Here is a 23,394-nt window from a genome sequence, read left to right on the forward strand (position 1 = left end):
AAAACCTTGCTTTGTTTTGAGGGCAATACTTTTCTAAGCACTTGCTCACTCTCTGGAACCAAGAGTCCTCGGGTAGGTGAATGATGAGTATATTTTCTGTGAATTCTGCTGAAACTTCAAGACCCATACTGCCCAAACCAGCAGCCACTAGCCACATGTGGCAGTCAGGCCTTTGAAATGTAGTTCGTCTGAACTGACATGTATTTTAAGTGTAAAATGGTGTGCATTTAAGTGTAAAATGCACACCAAATTTTCAAGACTTGATATGATAAAAGGAATGTAAAATATCTAAATAGTTTTGAAATATCTGGTTAAGGAAATATATTATTAAAATTAATTTCACCTGTTTGTTTACTTTCTTAGGGTGGCTACTAGAAAATTTTAAATTACACACATAGCTCATATTATATTTCTATTGGATAGAGCTATTCTAGATCTTTTCACTCTCCTATAAACCTCTTCCCTCTTTCAGCTCATTTTCTTGATGCCTTTTCTCTACATTTACATAAAATCTTAACAAGGCCAAAAAGGCACTATGTGAGCTGGTTCTGCCTATCTTTCCAGCTTCATCCTTAATCGCCTTCCGTTTTTTTTTTTTTTTTTGCGGTACGCGGGCCCCTCACTGTTGCAGCCTCTCCCGTTGCGGAGCACAGGCTCCTGACGCGCAGGCTCAGCGGCCATGGCTCACGGGCCCAGCCGCTCCGCGGCATGTGGGATCTTCCCGGACCGGGGCACGAACCCATGTCCCCTGCATCGGCAGGTGGACTCTCAACCACTGCGCCACCAGGGAAGCCCTCACCTTCCTTTTTAATCAATGAGTTCTAGACACACCACCCTCTCAAACCAGCCAATCCTTTTCCCTTCTCAGGATTTTGTTCTATTTCCTCTGCTCGGAGCACTTGTCTTCTGACTCGGAAAACGGCTTGAAAAATCACCTTCTTAGAAAAGCATTTATTTCCTATCCAAAATAGTGCCAACTACCTACCCCACCTCTCTTCCCATCATCCTGTTCATTTCCTGAAATGCATTTTCTAATGCCACACTTCCAAAATTCTCTTGCTAACTCATTAAAAAACAAACAAACATATGTATCATTTATCTTCTCCTTCAGCTCCATTAGAGTAGGGGTCTTAGACGTCTGTCTTTGTTTACACCCAGGGTCTAAAACAAGGGTGGATGCGTAAATAGATGCTAAATGAGCGCAAGCAATAAAGATTGATTATATATATGGTAACATAGGAATATTTAATGTTTTAGTCAAATTTAGAACATATGTGGCTGGGTAGTATTAGAATCTATGTTTAAGTGTTACTGTAAATTATAGAAATTAAAAATAAATGATTAAAGCTAATTTAAGTAATTATGGGTAAAACAACTTGCTTTTTCACCATGTCTGTCTTTTCCTTTAGTTTCCAACATTTGACTCTCTCCTAGTTCTCTGTGGACTCCTTTCCATGGCCTTATATTTGGGTCTTAAATGATATTCTTCCCTAGGGTCCCTTCTATTTTCCCTCTTGTAAGAAATCACAATTAGAAAGACCCTTGGACTAAACAATTTAGTTTACAAACTTTAAGAGGTTTTGTTATTTGACTAATATTGTGATTTGGTTTTTTTTCACTCTGATTTTAAGGCCATTAGATGGGGCCTGGGTTCTCTAAGACACCATCTGGCCATTACTTTGTAACATTTTATACCTGGTTTCTTGTGGACATTTGATTCCTGGATCTGAGCTTTCTTGACTGGAAATGCCATTTGTATAGATGGAGTGCACTACCTTCAAAGCTGAATTACTGCAAGAGGGAAGAGATATGGGATCATATGTATAACTGATTCACTTTGTTATAAAGCAGAAACTAACACACCATTGTAAAGCAATTCTACCCCAACAAAGATGTTAAAAAAACAGAAAAATAAAAATAAAAGCTGAATTACCATGTTAGAATTCTCTACTGAATTCCTAGTCTCATATTTCCAACTTCCTAATAAATGTTTCTACGTAGGTTGTCCCAAAGCACCTCAGATAGAGAACAATCCAATCTAAATTCATCGTTTGCCTGTAAAGCTTTCCTTTTCCCTCTATTCCAGCTAACTCCCAAACCCCAGCACTGCTGTCACTTGCAAATATAACCAATCTCCTCATCGTTTGCCTGTAAAGCTTTCCTTTTCCCTCTATTCCAGCTAACTCCCAAACCCCAGCACTGCTGTCACTTGCAAATATAACCAATCTCCAAATCCTGTTGATTTTCTCTTCCACGTACGTGTCAAGCTTTTCCTCGTCTTCATCTCCCACTATTCTAGTTGTAATATGCATCATCTCTCCTCTAGAAAACTGCAGTTATTGTCTAACCTAGGTAACCCATGTTTAGAATAACAGCCACCTCAGACCCTCCACATTCCGACTACAAGGATCCAGCCAGAAGTCTGATGATGCTTCTTACTGTGTGTCCACAGTGGGCCACCATGGACAGGCTGAAATTCCAATGCCCTAGCGTGCCATTCAAACTATATCATATTCTCCCCTTGTCTACTGTGTAGCCTCACCTCCCACCTTCTCTCCAATAGACACCATGGTTCATCTTCGCCAAACTACTTGCCGTCCTATAAATATGCCACGCTTTCTTCCTTTGGTTAGCACAGGTCAAGTTGCCATTGCAATATGAAGTCATTTTGCCTAAATCTCTATTTTTGAATGAGTCTCATTGTCTGGTAAGTAGGGAGATACCATTATCAGACATTAGAACTTCTGTGTGTGTGTGTGTGTGTGTGTGTGTAGCATTAATCTATTTTCCTTTTTCATTCAATTTCAGAGGCTGGCTCTTAATTTTATTTTATTTTTTTTGCGGTACGCGGGCCTCTCACTGCTGTGGTCTCTCCTGTTGCGGCGCACAGGCTCCGGATGCGCAGGCTCAGCGGCCATGGCTCACGGGCCCAGCCGCTCCGCGGCATGTGGGATCTTCCCAGACTGGGGCACGAACCCGTGTCCCCTGCATCGGCAGGCGGACTCTCAACCACTGTGCCACCAGGGAAGCCTAACATCTCTACTTTAATATCTCATAGTTATCTCAAACTCAACTTATTCTGAATGGAATTTATCACTTTATTCAATCCTGTTGTGTCTTCTAGATTTTGTATCATTGCAGGTGTCACCCAATTGAGAAATGGGGGGATCATTTTAGATTCTTCTTTTTCCCTTCATACTTTATGTTTAATCAGTCAACAAAACTAAAACTTACCCTTTTTCCACTGCTTGTCTGAGTCACTGCAGTAGTTATCCATTACTCTCACACACACTCTAGTTGGTCGTATCAAATTTGTCCTTTCTAATGCATTTCCGTCTATTTAATACTTTTTCAAGCATAAATCCAAGCTTATCATTTCCCTCCTTAAAAGCTCTTCGGGGGGGACTTCCCTGGTGGTGCCGTGGTTAAGAGTCTGCCTGCCAATGCAGGGGACACGGGTTCTAGCCGTGGTCTGGGAAGATCCCACGTGCCACGGAGCAACGAAGCCCGTGTGCCACAACTACTGAGCCTGCGCTCTAGAGCCCACGAGCCACAACTACTGAAGCCCACGTGCCTAGAGCCCATGCTCACAACAAGAGAAGCCACTGCAATGAGGAGCCTGTGCACCACAACGAAGAGTAGCCCCCGCTCACTGCAACTAGAGAAAGCTTGTGCGCAGCAACGAAGACCCAACACAGCCAAAAGTAAATAAATAAATAATTTTATTTTTAAAAAAAGCTCTTCAGTGGTTTCCCCGTCTGCGAGGTACAGTTCAACACTTTAGTCATCGTCTTTGATGATTTGACTCTATCACCTGGTCTCTTCCTACTTTTCCAACTCTCACTCTTAGCCTATCCCTCCCTGTTATTATGTTTTAATGATATATATTTATTTTAGCTACTGGAATATACTATGATCTTTCTCACATTTCTGTTTTTGCATGAGCTAATCTTTCTATTGCAAATGTCCGCCCACCTTGCAATCTGCTTCGTAAACTATGATTAATCCCCTGCTCAGAGGTCACATTCTTCGTAAAACTTTATTCCTTCTTATTTCCCAATAGAAGGCTCATTATCTTTTCTGTGCTACTTTTCTCATACTTCTGTTAATACATGTATCACACTGCAGTACTGATTTGTTACCTGTTTGTTTCCTCCCTTAAAATAAAAACTCTTCGTGATGAAGCACCTTATGACTTTTTGATACGCCAAAGTTTAATATATTCATTGGCACACTGTGGACACTCAATTAATGTATGTAAGCTAAGCTTAACATTCTTAGAACCACAAAAACTTAATTTGTATTATTAGATAACAATTGATGAAACCTCTTGAGAGACAAGGCAGAAAACGAACAAATAAGAAACAGCAGCACATTTAAAAGAGAGCTACACACATTCACTGGCATGAGTCATATTGCTGAGCAAGGCTTTCTGAAGTTCTTTTCCACATATGAAGAAAGGATGAATCTGAATTCACAACAGATCCTTGGGACATTTTCCTTAGTATGGAAAAGCAGCCTGTTTGCTTTGAAAAGCAATTGAACAGGTGATCCAAGCAATGAGAAGAAATAAGAAGGGGGAATGAAAGGGAAGAAAAAACAGCAGAGACTTTCAGGGCAGAAAGGAACTTTAATGAGAGGAGCAGTCAATGAAGGGACTGAATTGGATGACTTCTGATTCCTACTTTGCTCAGGTAGCTAGCTCAGGTAGAAGAACTCAGACTGAAATGTACTCTTCACGTGTAGAGGCATAAATTATTTAAAATTCTCCTGAGAATTATACAATATCATGCTCCAAGCCTGTGTAGCTTGTACTCTAGAGACAGTCGCAAGTCTTTTTTTTATGGTCTCTTACAAAAGCTCCATTAGGAAGAGGTGACAGCTCTTCAGAGTACCTGGAAAATAAATTCTTCCTTGTAATAATATCATATTTAATTAGGGAAAAGCTTTCCAATTGGAGCCTACAAAAATATGTGTGAAGAATTTTCTGAAATACTGAAAAGAAAAATTCAACTTGTTTTGTATTTTCTCTTGCACAAAATCTGTGGACTTTGTAGCAGCTTTGTTACACAGATATATCATCAGGGCTCACATCAGGTAAGAGCACCGGGAAAATTCTCACATTTCTAAGGTTTTTTTTTTTTTTTTTTTGCGGTACACGGGCCTCTCACTGTTGTGGCCTCTCCCGTTTCCGAGCACAGGCTCCGGACACGCGGGCCCAGTGGCCATGGCTCATGGGCCCAGCCGCTTTGCGGCATGTGGGATCTTCCCGGACCGGGGCACGAACCCGTGTCCCCTGCATCGGCAGGCGGACTCTCAACCACCACGCCACCAGGGAAGCCCCTCTAACGTCTTTAAAAAGCACTCTCAGCTTCCTCTGTAACAGCTGTATGATCATCTTCATTTTTGTGACACTGAAAAAAAAATTAACTTCTTATAAATCACATTATGATTCCTAAAATCATACATGTAGTAAGTACTTAGTTTGTTAAAAATATAAGCAATACTAATGTTTATAGAATAAAATGTTAAAGTGCCATCTGTCCTCTTTCTGTTCCATCTCTACCTCAACCCACTCTCTTACTTGCTATTGAACCACTTGTAACTTTTGGTATACTCCCAGGCTTTTTTTTTTTTTTTTGGTACGCGGGCCTCTCGGTGTTGTGGCCTCTCCCGTTGCGGAGCACAGGCCCCGGACGCGCAGGCTCAGCGGCCATGGCTCACGGGCCCAGCCGCTCCGCGGCATGTGGGATCTTCCCGGACCGGAGCACGAACCCGTGTTCCCTGCATCGGCAGGCGGACTCTCAACCACTGCGCCACCAGGGAAGCCCCCTCCCAGACTTTTATAATAAAATATTTATGGTCTTCTGCAACATGAACAGATGCCGGCACCCCAAAAGTCACCTTGTCATGACATTCCCAATTATTACCCATTCCTTCCCTTGCAAGTAATGCCGTTTTGACTTTTAGGTAATCAATCCTGTCTTTTCTTTCTAATTTTACCAACAGCTTCCATCCCTCCCTAAACGTTATAGTTTAGCTTTAGTTTTGCCTGATTTCACACTTCCTATGAATGGAATAAAAAAGTATGCATTCTTTTGAATTTGCCTTTCAATATTCAACATTATATATATGAGATTGATCTATGCTGTTAAGTGCAGTTATTGCTCATTTTAATTTCTATGTAGAATTTTTTTCTCAATATATTCACCTCTCACTGAATGCATTTCCACTTTGGGACCATTATGAATAATACTGATATATATGTTTATTTTTTTCCCTGGAAGTATATCTTGCTACATGTGTACACACAATTCTGTTGGGTATATAACAAGGACTGAAATTACTGATCGGGTATGCACAGCTTAACCTTCAGTAAATAATGCCCCAAAGATTTTCAAAGTTGTTGCAGTAATTTATATGCCAATTAGGAGTGTGTGAGAAATTTCTTTTATCCATAGTCATTACCATCACTTAGAACTGTACTTTGAAATTTAGTCTTTCTGTTAGGTACTTAACATCTCATTGTAGTTTTATTTTAATGTTATTTTTGAAATGGCTGGATTTACGTCTGATGCTTTGCTATTTTCTGTATGTCTCATGTCTTTTACGTTCCTCTTTGTTTTTTTTTTAAATTAAATACTTTCTGTGTATTATCTTAACTTCTTTGTTAATTTTATTTTGCTATGATTTTGGGAATTTTCTTAGTCACTGGTCAGGGATTACGATATGCATTTTAACTTCTCACAATCTGCTTCAGATGAATGCTAATTTAATTCCAGTAAAATACAGAAACTTTGTTCACATGTAGCTGTATTCCTTCCCCTTCCTCTGTGCCTTTGTAATCTTTGTGTATGCCTTTATTTCACCTTCATTTTTGAAGGATAGTTTTAAAGGATATAGAATTCATGCTTGACTGTTTTTTTCCTCCAGCACTTGAACTTGCCATCCTCCTACCTTCAGGCCTCCGTTCTTTCTGATGAGTCTGCTGTTATTGTGGTGACACTGCACATGAAGTCATTTTTCTCCTGCTGCTTTCGAGATTTTCTTTTATCCATTTGGCTCTGAGGCATCTAGGAGTGAGTCGTTTTGTGTTTATTCTAAATGGAGCTCACTGAGCTTCTTAGATGGATAGAATAGAATTTTTCTTCAAATTTGGGAAATTTTGGGCCATTACTTCTTCAAGTTTTTTCCCTGTCCCCCCCACCTTCTGGTATTCTCATTATGCATATGTTGGTGCACTAGACAGTGTCCCCCAAATCTCAGAGGCTCTGCCCATTTTTGTTTTCTGTTCTTCAGACTGGATGATCTATATTGGTCTATCATGTTTGCTGATTTTACTTTCTGTCAGCTCAGATTTGCTCTTAAGCTCCTCTAGTGGGTTTTTCATTTCAGTAACTGTATTTTTAAATTCCAGAATTTCCATTGGGTGCTTCTAAATAATTTCAATCTCTTTTATTGATATTCTTATTTATTAAAAGATTAACAGCTTCGTTGAGGCATAATTGATATACAAAGAACTGCCTATATTTCATGTGTACTATTTGATATATACAAACATAGTGATACCATTGCCACAATCAAGGTAATAGACATTGATACTCTTATTTGATGAGTCACTGCATCATCCACTAATTCTTTAAACATGTTTTCCTTTAATTCTTTGAAGTCTTTCTTTGTGAAGTCCAACATTTGTTCTCCTGTCCCCTCAAAAAAACTGTATCTATTGATGACTTTTTTTTTCAAGTGTATGGGACACTATTGCCTGTCCTTTGCATGTCAAATGTTGTTGTTGAAAAATGAATATTTTAGATAACATATTTTAGTGACTGGATTCTGATTGCCTCAGCTTCCCTCTGGAGTGGTTGTTATTGCTTTCCTTTGTGACCTGCCTGTACTACTTCTAGTGGAGTCTGTGTCCCCTGCAGTGTGTGGCCTCTGATATATCTGCTTACTTTTTTCTAGTTTTTAATTATTGTTTTTATTTTTAACCCTGGTCTCCTAGGGTTCTCCCCTGGGTCAGAATAAGTGGGCAGCCAATGACTGCTTAGAGGTCATGCTTAAACACCTTGTTATGGGCTGAATTGTGTTCCCCCTCAAGTTCATGTTAAAGTCCTAACCCCCAGTGCCTCAGAATGTGACTGTATTTGGAGATAGGGTCTTTAAAGCAGTAATGAAGTCATAATGAAGTCATCAGGGTGGGCCACAATCCAATATGATTGATGTCCTTATAAGAAGAGGGGATTAGGACACAGACACATACAGAGGGAAGACCATGTGATGACACAGAGAGAAGAAAGTCATCCAAGAGGCAAGGAAAGAGGCCTCTGAAGAAACCAACACTTGCCAACACCTTGACCTTAGAATTATTCCAGCTTCCAGAATTGTGAGAAAATAAGTTTCTGTTGTTTAAACCATCCAGTCTGTGGTAGTTTGTTATGGCAGCCCCAGCAAAGTAACATACATCTTAAGCTAGTCAGACTACCACACTTTGTCAATGAATCAGTATAGCTTAAGGAAGGTATTCAAAGTTTAGGCCATTTGTAAATCTGTCACAGCTTTTATTTTGTGTTTGCGACGCCTCTTATTCAGCCAGGAGTGAGAGCTTACTGGGGCCCTCTCCAGTCTCCCTAGTGCATGCACACTCTCACCCAAATTTGTAATATTCCAGGCCACAAGGGATAAATAGGATACTATCAAGGCCCACTTTGGCTATCTTTTTCTCAGAATCTCCCTGTTAAGTTTCTGGCTGGTTGCCAATTTCTTGCCTCAACAAATATCGTAATCTTAGTTAGGCTAGGTGTTATATTGGTTTTTACAGATTGTCTGCAATGGAGATCACTATTGTTTTAATACCCCTGGTCATAAAACTTTCTTTGCTCTGCTCCAAATAAAATAAGCCCTCTCCAGCAGTGGTCCTCACAGTCTGACTCACTCAGGTAAACTTCTGCAGAAAGGAACCTGGGGCTGAGGGGGCAAGCTGGAAGGAACTAGAGCCGCTCCAAGCTAAAATGTCACAGACATCCACTGTTCTTACCCAAGGTTCAGTAACTTTTCTTAAACAAACACTTCTCAATTTGTTATATGCTTTGGTAAATTTCCAGAATCTTTAAAAGGTCGTTTATTGACAATTTTGTTCAGTTTTTTTTTTTTTTTTTTTTTTGCGGTATGCGGGCCTCTCACTGTTGTGGCCTCTCCCGTTGCGGAGCACAGGCTCCGGATGCGCAGGCTCAGCGGCCACGGCTCACGGGCCCGGCCGCTCCGCGGCATGTGGGATCTTCCCGGACCAGGGCACGAACCCGTGTCCCCTGCATCGACAGGCGGACTCTCAACCACTGTGCCACCAGGGAAGCCCTGTCCAGTTTTATAATTTCTTTTTAGGGAAATCTGCCATGTCCTCACCCAGCCATTCTGGAAGCCCCACCATTCCCTTTTCTTAGAAAATCCTTTTTCATGTAGTCTCATAGTTACTTATGCACTTCAGTTAGTCTCTGCTCAGAGGGTCTTCCCTTACCATCCTATGTAAAATAATCTTTGCCTTACCTCCTTACTGTGTTTTGTTTTACTCTATAACACTTCTCCACTTCCTGAAATTATATTTGTTTATTGTCTTTCTCTCCCATTGGAGTGCAGGCTACTTGATGGTTGGGATGTTGTTTTGTTAATCACTGCAACCTGAGTGCCTATTACATGGCCTAGTAAATAATAGGCCCTCCATACGTATTTGTGAAAGAATGAATAAGTGTTAGATATCTCGTTTTTTTAAGGTTGAGAGGAAACGTCTCATCAACTTTTGTGGGATTGTGAATTAATACAGCATTTTGGGATGTTATTAAACTTCCAATTACACTTCTAGGAAGCAACCACCTACAGACATACTAGTCTTGTATGCAAAGATATATGTAGTGGGATGTTCACTGCATCATTGTTTATAACTTAAACTGGAAAGAAGTTAAATATGCAGCAGCAATAAAGGAATGTTAAAATAAATACTAAGGAAAACTATGATGCATTGTTTACATATGCTTACAGTGGAAAGATGTTCATGATAGCTGAGAAAAAAAGCATGTAACAAAATAAGATGATCACACAATTAGTAAGAAAGAAAAGTGCATGTATGTGTGTGCATGCCTTTTTGTATAGATTTTGATATGTGAGCATGATGGGGACTATATTAAGAGAATAACATTTTACTCTACAATTCTCTTACATTTTAATATTCAGTTTCACATATTACTTTTGTAATTTTATAAACAAAAAGAAAAAGTTTAAAAAGTGAAGTAAATATTATCACAAATTCTATTTTTATTAGTTCCAAACATATTGTATCAGAACACTTCATCTCCTCCTAGAGTGTGCTTACTAGAAACCTACATCTCTAGATTTGCCAGAGGGTTACATCAAAACTTACCAGACCAACACAGCCGAAGATCGTGTATGTGAAAGCAATACACAATTCCAAGGGGTAGAAGCCCAGTAAAACACGTGAAATTTCTCTCCCAAGTTTCTGAAACCAGAAAATAGGGAGACATGTTGCATTATCATCTTTTGTAAAAATTAGAACAATTTTTTTTATTGAAGTATAATTTACAATGTTGTGTTAGTTTCAGGTATACAGCACAGTGCTTCAGTTATACATGCATATGTGTATATATGTATATGTGTATGTATATATATGTGTATATATATATATTCTTTTTCAGATTCTTTTCCCTTATAGGTTATTACAGAATATTTAATACAGTTACCCATGCTACACAGTAGGTCCTTGTTGGTTATCTACTTTATATTCAGCAGTGTGTATACATCAATCCCAGACTCCTAATTTATCCTTCACCCCCTCCCTTTCCCCTTTGGTACCATAAGTTTGTTTTCTCTGTCTGTGAGTTTATTTCTGTTTTGTAAATAAGTTCATTTGTATCTATTGAGATGATCGTATAGTTTTTACTCTTTAATTTGTTAATATGGTGTATCACACTGATTGATCTGTGGATATTGAAAAACCCTTGTATCCCTGGGATAAATCCCACTTGATCATGGTGTATGATCCTTTTAATGTATTGTTGGATTCAGTTTGCTAGTATTTTGTTCAGGAGTTTTGTGTCTATGTTCATCAGTAATATTGGCCTGTAATTTTCTTTTTTTGTGTGGTATCTTTATCTGGTTTTGGTATCAGGGTGATCACGGCCTCAAACAGTGAGTTTGGAAGTGTTCCTTCCTCTGCAATTTTTTGGAATAGTTCCAGAGGATTAGGTGTTAACTCTTCTCCAAATGTTTCGCAGAATTCACCTGTGAAGCCATATGGTCTTGGACTTTTGTTTATTGTAAGTTTTCAAATCACAGATTAATTTCAGTATTTGTAATTGGTCTGTTCATATTTTCTATTTCTTCTTGGTTCAATCTTGGGAGATTGTACCTTTCTAAGAATGTGCCCATTTCTTCTTGGTTGTCCATTTTACTGGCATTTAGTTGCCTGTAGTAGTCTCTTATGGGCCTTTGTATGTCTGTGGTGTCAGTTTTAACTTCTCCAATTTTCTAATTTTATTGATTTGGGCCCTCTCCTCTTTTTTCTTGTGTCTGGCTAAAGGTTTATCAATTTTGTTTATCTTTTCAAAGAACCAGCTTTTCATTTCATTGATCTTTTCTATTGTTTTCTTAGTCTCTATTTCATTTATTTCTGCTCTAATGTTTATGATTTCTTTCCTTCTACTAACTTTGGGTTTTGTTTGTTCTTCTTTCTCTAGTTGCTTCAGGCATAAGGTTAGTTGTTTGAGATTTTTGTTTCCTGAGCTAAGTTTGTTTCACTATAAACTTTCCTCTTAGGACTGCTTTTGCTGCGTCCTATAGGTGTTTTGGATCGTCGTGTTTTTGTTTTCATTTGTCTCTAGGATGTTTTTTGATTTCCTCTCATTTCTTCAGTGATCTGTTGGTTTAGTAGCATATTGTTTAGCCTCCACGTTTGTGTTTTTTGCAGTTTTTTTCTTGTAGTTTATTTCTAATCTCATAGCCTTGTGGTTAGAGAAGATGGTTGATATGATTTCAATTTTCTTAAGTTTACCGAGGCCTGCTTTGTGGCCCAGCATGTGATCTCTCCTGGAGAATGTTCCATGTGCACTTGAAAAGAATGTGTATTCTACTACTTTTGGATGGAATGCTCTATAAATATCAGTTAAGTCTGTCTGGCCTAATGTGTCATTTAATGTTAATGTGTCTGGCCTGTTTCCTTATTGGTTTTCTGTCTGGGTGATCTGTCCATTGATGTAAGTGGGGTGTTAAAGTCCCCCACTATTATTGTGCTACTGTCAATTTTTCCTTTTATGTCTGTTAACATTTGCCTTATACATACTGAGGTGCTCCTATGTTGGGTGCGTGTATTATATATTTACAACTGTTGTATCTTCTTCTTGGATTGATTCCTGGATCATTAGGTAGTGTCCTTCTTTGTTCCTTGTAACTGTCTTTAGTATAAGTCTATTTTGTCTGATATAAGGATTGCTACTCCAGCATTCTTTTGAGTTCCATTTGCATGGAATCCCTTTTTCTATACCCTCACTTTCAGTCTGTATGTGTCTCTAGATCTGAAGTGGGTCTCTTGTAGACAGCATATATACAGGTCTTGTTTTTGTATCCATTCAGCCAGTCTGTTTCTTTTGGTTGGAGCATTTAATCTGCTTACATTTAAGGTACTTATTGATATGCTTGTTCTTACTGCCATTTTGTTAATTGTTTTGGATTTGTTTTTGTAGGTCTTTTTTTGTTTTGTTTCCTCTTTTGTTCTCTTCTTTAGCATTATGTTTGGATTCCTTTTTCTTTTTTGTGTGTATATGTATTATACATGTTTGGTATAGCAGTCTATGTATATATCCATGATTGTTTTAAATTGCTCACCTCTTAATTTCCAGTGCATTTAAAATATCCTCTATTTGTACTTTCTTTCTCTCACAATTACTAGTTTTGATATCATACCTGTGTGTGGATGATTTCCTACTTTTACTGTATGTTTGCCTTTACCAGTGAGCTTTCCCATTTTGTAATTTTCTTGTTTCTAGTTGTGGCCTTTTCTTTTCTGCCTAGACAAATTCCTTTAGCATTTGTTGTAAAACACGTTTGGTGGTGCTGAATTCTTTAAGCTTCTGCTTGTGTGTAAAGCTTTTGATTTATCCATCAGATCTGAACAAGAGCCTTGCTGGGTAGGGTATTCCTGGTTGTAGGTTTTTCCCTTTCATCACTTTAAATACATCATGCCACTCCCTCCTGTCCTGCTGAGTTTCTCCTGAAAAATCAGCTGATAGCTTTATGGGAATTCCCTTGTATGTTATTTGCTGCTTTTCCCCTGTTGCTTTTAATATTTTTTCTTACCTTTACTTTTTGTCAATTGATTACTATGTGTCTTGGCATGTTCCTCCTTGGGACTCTCTGCGCTTCCTGGACTTGGGTGACTGCTTCCCATCCCACTTTAGGGAAGTTTTCGGCTATTATCTCTTCAAATATTTTCTCTGGCCCTTTCTCTTTCTCTTTTCCTTCTGGGACCCCTATAATGCAAATGTTGGTGCATTTGATGTTGTCCCAGGGGTCTCTTAAACTGTCATTTCTTTTCATTCTTTATTCCTTTCTATGGCAGTGATTTCCACCAACCACTCTGTCTTCCATCTCACTGAACCGTTTTTTGCCTCATTTATTCTGCTTTTGATTCCTTCTAGTATGTTTTTCATTTCAGTTATTATATTCTTCAACTCTGGTTGTTCCTTATATTTTCTTTGTTAAAAACTTCTTGTAACTTTTCCCTCTGTATATACTCTCCCTGAGTTCTTGGATCATACTTACAATCATTATTCTGAACTACTTCTTGTGTGACTGCTTATCTCCATTTCACTTAGTTGTTCTTCTGGGGTTTTATCTTGTTTCTTCCTCTGGAGTGCACTCCTTTGCTGTCTCATTTTGTTTAAATTTCTATTTGTATTTTTATGTACATGGTGGGTTAGTTACATTTATCGACCTTGGAGAAGTAGCCCTCTGTAGGGGATGTCCTATGTATCCCAGCAGTACACTCCCCTCTCATCATCCAAGGGCCAGCGGCCAGCTGGTCCCAGCGTAGTTTCTGATCTGTGTTGTAGAGTCATTTCTGCAGGCTGTAGAATCATAGTTTTCTTGCTTCTGGTGTCTGCCACCTAGCGTGTTAATAAGCTGGTTTAGAGGCTTGTACAGGCTTCCTGGCAGGAGGGGCCAGTGCCTGCCTACTGGGGGGTGGAGCTGGGTCTTGGCCCTCTGGTGGGCAGGACTGTGTCAAGGGGCATGTCTAGACATGGCTGTAGGCTCAGGATGTCTTCAGGCAGCCTGTCTGCAGGTGGGTGGGGCTGTGTCCCCCGCCTAGTTAGTTGTTTGGCCTGAGCCATGCCAACACTGGAGCCTACAGGCTGTTCAGTGGGGCCAGGCCTTGGCGCTAATGACCAAAGCAAGATGTTGCCTAGAGGAGCGTTCATGCAGAAAAGTGCCCAGTCCTTATGTGGTTCTCTCAGCTAAGAACCCAGGAAAACCTGAAGAAGCAGAGAGGAAGCACATGGAGATCGGCCCTCTGCCCAGATTGTGGAAAAGCCCAGAGGACACACTGCCCTCACTTGCATTGTTATCTTTAGTAAGTGCAGATATGGTCATGGAAGGAGCTCCTAATGTGAGAGTCAAGGAAAAGGGAAACAGAAGAATAAATAAGCCTCTTTCACCGTTTGACTTCCGCAGGCATTCCTATGCCCGTGCCTTCTGCGTGCTTTCCTAGCTTTCATTCCTCCAATTCATTATCTACAGCTTTCATTCTTGATCTTCATCACTCAGTGGTCTTGTCTCAATTCTTGCAACGCTTCATCCTCATTCTCTTCACTAGAGTCTCTGGCACAGCTCACTATCCAAACTCTTCAGTCAACAGGACTTAGCTATTCTGTCTCCAATGATAAGACGGCTACCAGGAGGTTTTATCAAGCGATTCTCATCATTAAAACAGCCATTATTAATTACAAACTTACTTAAATTTACGTGTGTAAAAAGCTCACACAGAAACTGCTATAGTATCAGATGGAAGAATGAATAAATTCGAAAAGAGAAACATTTCACTCGGAAGTATAAGGTGATTGTGATTTCTGGGATAAATAAAGCACATCCCTTTTGTTGCTGTTGGAAAGGTACTTTCAACTACATATGGCGATGATGATTTGGTACTAAGCCTGAAAATAAATGTAGTTTCTGTGCTGGCTGTGGAAAGACAAGAATGATATTCTGACCTAGAAAGAATAACATCATAATTCTCTCTCCTTCAATTCCTTCATCTTCCCCCCTTTTTCTGTTGGGTTTATTTAATGTCTTTTATATGCAAGAAATTATCAGGTGGTAGAGATTAGATGGTAAGAATGAAATGACAAAAAATTCCTGACTTCTCAGTTTATATTCAATAGAAAATATAGAAAGATAATATAAGGTAACATATGATAAGGTTAAAGATGTCCAAATGGATAAGAACTTGATCAACAATTATACGGGACAGGAGACTCACCTTAAGCCATTCATATCTAGGAAGGCTTTGTAAAGAGGTAGGACCTTTGAAATAAAGACTAAGGAAAATGAAGGAGGAAAGCAATATTCTAGGCAGCTTTAGTTTGTTTCTTTGTAACCTATTTTGTTTCAGAAAGAATTTAATAACATAAATTAAGAGTGTGGGGCTTCCCTGGTGGCGCAGTGGTTGAGAGTCTGCCTGCTGATGCAGGGGACGCAGGTTCGTGCCCCGGTCCGGGAGGATCCCACATGCCACAGAGCGGCTGGGCCCGTGAGCCATGGCTGCTGAGCCTGTGCTCCGCAACGGGAGAGGCCACAACAGTGAGAGGCCCACGTACCGCAAAAAAAACCAACAAAAAAATGGTAAAAAGAGTGTGACAAAATACTTAAGAAATGGAGACATTAAAAAAAACAGTAATAAGGCTAAATTATATATCACATGACCTACAGTTTGATAATGTGAGCAAAAAACTGAATGCAAGAATGAACATAACATTTTTTGAGAAAATGATAAAGCAAGTTTAATTCAGGTAAAGTGTTCATTCACAATGATATTAACAGGAAGATAAAGAAAAGACTGTAGGGAGTTTGAAATGGCAAAGTAAAGAATTCTCATTTAATTTTACTGACAGAAACATAATCATAGCATTTTAGGTGGGAAGTACTTGTGACCTCTTAGTTGGCAAGACTGTAAAAAGTAATTTTGCCCACACTCCGTAATTTATGTGTGTTAGTGTTATTCTCAGACAAACCCTTCCCCTGAAAGTGGCAAGTTGTGTGCCAGAGAAGTTCAGACAGGAAAAGAACAGAAAGAGTGACTGAGTTCTCAACACATAACTTAAGCCTCTGAATCCAGCTAAAGTCAGTAAGTGTCCTTTTTTGGGAAGTCAATTTGGGCTGTATTTCTTGTCACAACCAAAAGATCCCTAATTAATAAAAATGTAAGTAAATGATAAACAGTACTTGGCAATTGGGAAGACAGTGAAAAGATAAGGGTGAGGATTACATCAAGGTTTTGAGCCTAGGACACTGAAATAAGGGAGTCTTGCAGTACAGTACTTCTGAGGAGGTAAACATTTTCCACTGTATATACACTGAGTTTGAGATGACGATGACAGAAGCATATCCAAGTAGAAAAGTCATTAGAACATTAGAACAACAGGCTTGGAGTTTGGGAGAGACAGAGCAGTTAACTAGTAGATATGTGATAGCATCTTCTCTGTTACACATAAAGAAACTAAAGAACGGGGAAGTTAAGAAACTTGTCCAAGGGGTCACACAGTTAGTGAATATGAAAGGTAGTATCTGAACAAAGGCAGTCTAGCTCTGGATTTATTGTATGAGAAGTATTTTTCAGAGGCATGAACTTTTGGGGATAGCTGAACCTACCTGAGAACACTGATAACTTGATGACTTTGTGGATTTAGCCAAGCCACTTTTTTATGTTAGAAAGATGGCATATGAAAAATCTTGTAAAATATTGGTTGCCTTAGAAAATGTAGGTATATAATTCTATAAGGCCTCTAGGAAAAGACAGTATCTAAATTCATTTTGTGTAACTAATCACAGTAAACGAAGCTGAAACTTGTGTTTGGGAGATTGTGAAATTGATCATTAGTACTGAGTTCATGTCAGACAAATACAGTGTAAAATGGTTTGTAATACTGTTTGCAAAGGTAAGTCTTGGCAATTGTCCCATATTATCTTAAACTAAGATGATAAGCTTATGAGTAAGAGTGGTAAGCTAAAATAACTTGAAACAATTCTATACTTACTAATTCCACCCCTCCCTATCTCTGCCCCTGAAATAAGAATTGAAGATACGTAGATTGGATTTCCAGGGCAAATGAAACATTTTCTTACAATTTACAGGGAAAATCTGATGCATGCTTATTTAAATCAACACATCATTCATGACAGACAATCTATTTGGAGGTATTACTGCATCTTCTCTCATCATCTTATTGTCTTCTAGGCTTTTGTTCTCCATGTTTGGATTCCTTCATCTAATGGTCCCCTTTATAATATACTGCAGGTATGGAGAGAGGGTCTATAGCGGAGGAGAAGGAAGTTTATCCCTCATCTAGAATGAGCCTTCTACTCAGAATTATTTTGAGTTAAAATTTCAAATTGTTATTTGTTTTATTCTGTTGTTCAGTAACAAAGAGGAGCTCCACTCCAATCCGTTCTCAATTTAAATGGAAGATTTTTATAATTATTGCTGAAGTCTTTTGCAGCACTAATATTCTGCTATTCCGAATTTAAAGTCAACACAACTGAAATAAATCTACTGTAATATCAGTAAAGATATTCACATTTACTGGAGAACGTTACTATCTTAAAAAGAAATATAGTTATTTTTCTGGTACAAAGTATGTGATTGGATGTTTAATTAAATGGAAGCAAGGCAGATTCATACACATTTGGCATTTGAGGACTTAAAGCAAAATTCATGTGAGACACAAAAATAGGCTATAGATGAAAATAGCTATGTTAAACCAGAAATGAGTAGCTGTATACAATTCCAACTACTAGACGCATCAACAGCAGAATTCTTTTGTTGATTTTGGGGAATGGTTTTAACGCCTAGGATTATACTTTTCTTTCATTAAGAGAATCATCCTAATGTGTGTATACATATATGTATACATACACATGTATGTATATATATATCCTACTATATATATAACTTATCACTGAAGTCTTCAAATTTTTTACTTTATTTTAATTGGGCATGTCAAGATTTCAAACATCCTATTAATATTTACAAAAAAAAATGTTAGAGTTATTTTTGAATTAAAACTTTCAATCAAGAGCTTACTACTAAATCAAAGAATTTCATGGGGGCCAAAAAAAGCCTTATTTTACCTCCTCAGGCTTCAAAATCTCTGAAAAGAATAATTTTGAAATTAAGATGTTCCTATAGAATTGGTCACTTACCGCTTGTCCGTAACTCCTATACGACACAGACTCAAAAGAAGACAACTCCATTACTGTTAGAGCCACTGCAATAACTGCAACAATTATGCATGAGATGTTCATGACCATAGTACATGTAAGCTGAAAAGAAGATACAGGGTTATTACACTCAGAATAAACAACTTGGTTAAACAGTTTGTATTGCTGAAAAAAAAAATCTAGTTAAAACTTTGATCTAGTTTCTGAAGCTTTAGAAGTGTTGGTATATTTGCCATCAGAGTAAAACCTTTCTCTGGTTTATAAGAAACCCAGTTAATCTGGAGGAAACATTGAAATGTCATCACACCAATACGTGTCACCCTTCCATTTGGGCTCAAAAGTATTATATTTTACAATCTTCTGAGTCAGTTGGAAGAAACGCTTATAATAGATGATTTGAACAAAAGGAGTTCCACTGTAAAAAGAAAAAAAAGATGAAAAATGACTGCTTGTAGAAACAGGCCAAATAGGATTCAATGAATTTTAATCCTGGGTTTTCATTCTCTAGGGAAATCCATCAATATCTTTGGATATTAGTTTTTTATCTGTACAATTATGAGAGCAGACTAATTAATTTCTAAGGTATCTTTTAGCTCTAAGAGTCTAAGTTTTTTTTCCTTCCCAATATCTTTCCACCTGTACTATAGATGGATCTTTATTCTGAACAGATTTTCTATTTTGCTGCAAGGTACAATTGTGTTCCCAAACTGGAGTTAGGAAAATGAAGTTTTACAGCAGAATTATGTCTATATATAAAGGCATTAGGTCCTATTACATTTTTTTCTAACGGTAAAACTCACGCAATGTTAAAAGAAAGTAGAACACCAAATCAAAAAAAAACTCCACACTTAAACTTAGAAACTTTTATATAATATGATTGTAACTAATACAGCATGTTTATCTACATTAAATTATATGCTCCTAGATTTTCAATTAATTCCTTCATTTATTTTACAGGTAGGGTAGATTCCTTCACTGTTTAATGCCCACTGTCTTTTCACTAAAACCTACTTAGCTTTGTGACAAGCGATTTCTAGGGTACCGTAAACATTTTAACTTACCAGGCATGGAGATGGATGCCTTGCTACTCTTATTATGGAGACTCCTGAAATGATAAACTGGATATAAAAACATATATTTATAAATACTCATTGACAATGCTCATCAACTTAAAAAATATTTTTAATAACTTGCTCTTCTAAGTCAATTATTTTTAGAATATTAAGAGTAAAAAAATATAAAGAAGTTTCAGTGGAAGAGGTGATGACAAGTTTATATCATATAGTAATGAAGATCACAGTATGGTCACTAATAATAGAAACATATAGGGGACAGTGGGCATAATTCAGACAGTGGGTTGTGGAATATGCCAAAGACGACTTAAGCAGTCCTGAATCAGGGACCAAGTTTGCTTATATCTGCGCATGCTTTCTGAACTCATTCGATTCTTACTTCTAATGCTATACTTCCTATTGAGATGCTGTCACTGATTATAATTACTGTGTATGAAACCAGATGTAAAAAAGTAGTCCATGAATCTATTCCGGATGGTGTTTGTACAAAATACATCTCTTAACCGAGACTGCAGCCATTATTAGCCTAAGAGCTGCTATTCATGTTTTTGCGTTCGTCTTGTTAAAAAGAGGTTCCATTATTTCATACCAGGCTACTTTGTCTATTTCCCAGAAGTGTAAAGCTATGTCATATTGTTTGAATGTGGGCTGCACAATCCCTGTGAAATATTCCTTTTGTCTTATCTGTTTTAGTGGTTTTGACAAAGATCTAAGTCAAAGGCTAATTTGTGGAAAAACAGCATTCATACTCTACACCACATACGGGAAGGCCACACTTGAAGCTTACTAATTACTCAAGGATCACTTAAGTCTACACACTCAGCACTTCATTCTGGAGCAAAACTGAGATTTCTAAGAAGGTACACAGTGAAGGTAAGAACTGGTTCAGAATACAAAGTGAAAATACCTTGTGAATTTTAAACTAGTGCTAACTAGATTACCAAACCACGTGCTTTACAAAATGCCTTTCAAAGTTTGTGACCTAAGTGAGAAGTTTTGCATTGGATTATATTTAATTGAAATTTTAGACAACTTATTCTAGAAGCTAACCATGCTATTTTTATAACATGAATGATTAAAAACATTGAAGGACAGGAATCATTTATCTGGATTTTATCTGCAAATTTACCATTTTTCTCCTATTAGTTTACAAGGCAATGCTTTGACACCTATAAGCCAATGTACAAAGGCAGTGGCTCTCCTAGAGGCCACTGCTTCCTTTATAGCCCTCTCAAAGGGTGGCCATCTTATCTCCTACTGCCCTTCCATCACCGGTTCTAAGCACGGGTAAGCGGTCTCCTCGCCCCTTACTGTTACTTCCAACCATTCTTTCTCCTCCAGCTTTGAATCAGATGTCACCAGATTCTATCACCCACTATCCCTTCTGGTTAAAGTTCTATCACCCAGTATCCCTTCTGGTTGAAGTCATCTACTGACCCCTTGGTCACTCTTCTATTTCTAGGTGATTTTAATTCTTTTCTAACCTTTTCTCTCACACCTCTTAATCCTTGGTAATTTCAGAGTATTACTTATATGATCTTTCTTATAACCTGAGCTTGTAGTTCTTTGACTTTCTCTCCTCTAGTCCTTTGACTCTATCTTATTTCAGTCACTCACTCCCATGTTCATTCTCTTGTACTTATTTCAGTCAATAGGTGCAACACCTTCCAAATCTCAATTTTAATGATCTCTCTGTCCACCACCTCCCATCTTTCTAGCTCACAACCTGCAGTATTGCAACTCTAACAATCCTTTGACCCCATCTGGAGCTATAATCTGAGCCCCTTACTTCTGTTATATTCTTTCCTTCACCAGCTTCAATCCCATGGTCAGCTATTAAAAATGCTCATTTTTATACACTCTCAACTCCTTTGCACCTTTCTTGTTTGATCACAGTTGTATGGTTAAACCAGAATCTTGATTAAATGCAGTTGTCCTTCTTACTACATGCCTGTGTCCATCAGCTGAACATGGCCTGAGAAAGATGTACATAACCATCTTGACCCATCTCACTAGACAATCATGTTCTAAAAGCTTAAGTGAGTCCTTAATGCTGCATGAAAGTCATACTACTTTTCCACAATCCATATACTCTCTCTTGCTTTTCCTAGATGACTATTTCCTATTCTCTTCTCTCTCTTCAAACAACCAATCCATTCTCCATTCACACTCTCAGATCATGACCTTGCTTCCTAAATTACTGAGATATTTGAGGTCATCAGAAGAAAAGTTCCACAAGCTCCCAACACCCGACTACCTACCTATAAAATTTGTCCTTTCTCTCTGGCCCTCTACCTTCCCTCCTGTTACCTGCCTGGACACTATTTACATTAAAGGTGGATAATTTTTTGTTGGGGGCTGTCTTGTGCATTAGAGGATGTTTAGCTGTATCCTTGGCCTCTGCTTACTGGATGTACACCCACAGCTGCGAAAACCAAAAATGTCATCACCAAATTTCCTCTGAGGGGAAAAATCACCTCTAGTTGAGAACCACTGCTAGAGATCAACTGTCCATACTCCTAGTTATTTGTGTATTAAAATGCTTCATTTCTTGCCTACCCAAGTCCATGATTCTAATAATCCCTCCCTTCCCCCATTTATCTCATATATCATCAATTTTATCTCTTCTGGTTCAGTCCCTTCAGCAAAAGACATGAAACAACCTACTGAAACAAATAAGCAAACCCTGCCCTGACCCAAGTTTCCCTCAACTACTACCTCATTCCTCTATACCACATTACACCAAAGCCCTTAAAGGAGTTGTCTGTATTTGCTGACTAATTCCTCTCCTCTCATTATTTTTTGTTTTTTAATTTTATTTCATTTTTTAAGTTTTTGGCCTCCCCCACGGCATGTGGGATCTTAGTTCCCTGAACAGGGATCGAACCCACGCCTCATGCATTGGAAGGCAGAGTCTTAACCACTGGACCGCTGGGTCTCTCTCATTATTTTTTAAGCCAATTCCAATCAGTCTTTTGCCCCACCTTCCGATGATACTATTTGTCATGCTTACTACTGGCCTCCATATTGCTAAACCCAATGGTCGATTCTCAGCCCTTGTCTTATTTGACAACATAACACAATTTAATATAGTTGATCTTTCCCTATTTCTTTGTTCACTTGGCTTTCAGGATGTCATACTCTGCAGACTTTCCTACTACCTTATGGCTGTAAGAAACCACAGAAGAGTGCAGGTGATGACAAATTTAGAAAATTTGTGAGTATAGACTCATTGTGTGAGGAACCTAAGGTAAAGACCCTAAATACGAAAATTAACCATGCTAATGGAGATTATGCTTAAGATCCTGTCTTTCACACATCTAAGGACAATCCAACCTATGGTTGTCATTGTGTGTTCACTCCTATATCTACATCTCTTGTAATAGTACTGGTAAATTAAAGGTGCTTAAAAAATACTTGTTGAAAAAAGAAATCTGATTTTGAATAAATTACCAACATGGGATTTAGTTACTTAGCTCTCCTGAAAATTTTGTTTAGAAACTGTTCCCTATGTTCCACTAGTGGCATGAATATTATTTACTGAATGATTAAATAATATAAATATATTCTACTTACAATAATTCCCCATAAAGAACATCCTGTTTTGTAAGTTATAGGTTCATATGTCCCAAAGACTCCTTTAATTTGTCCCATATACAAAATCAATAGGAGATGCCACATGAAAACACTAAAGACGCCAATCATAATCTGGATAGCCTATGATGAGAAGAGAATGCTATTAGTACCGAAACCATGTAAGTGATAACATAATTCCAAAAAGTGCTGACTATGAGAAACATTCAACATTTTTTTTTTTACAGAAGAT

The 23,394-nt window shown here is 38.2% G+C and overlaps 1 protein-coding gene across 1 annotated transcript; it reads right to left on the bottom strand.

Annotated features, from left to right (window-relative positions):
* Positions 1-9,661: 9,661 nt before the first annotated feature.
* MS4A13 (membrane spanning 4-domains A13) lies at positions 9,662-23,285 on the bottom strand. Its single transcript, XM_030764384.2, has 4 exons — positions 23,145-23,285; positions 19,557-19,613; positions 18,478-18,597; positions 9,662-10,507 (listed from the first exon to the last, which is right to left on the bottom strand). Exons 1-4 carry the CDS (start codon positions 23,271-23,273, stop codon positions 10,379-10,381), a joined length of 435 nt encoding a protein of 144 aa, XP_030620244.2. The 5' UTR covers positions 23,274-23,285; the 3' UTR covers positions 9,662-10,378.
* Between the last annotated feature and the right edge of the window lie 109 nt (positions 23,286-23,394).

The sequence above is a fragment of the Delphinapterus leucas genome, chromosome 7 (assembly GCF_059928025.1).
Source record: "Delphinapterus leucas isolate spDelLeu-1000000601 "Yukka" chromosome 7, BTC_Dleu_Yukka2, whole genome shotgun sequence".
Taxonomy (NCBI): Eukaryota; Metazoa; Chordata; class Mammalia; order Artiodactyla; family Monodontidae; genus Delphinapterus; species Delphinapterus leucas.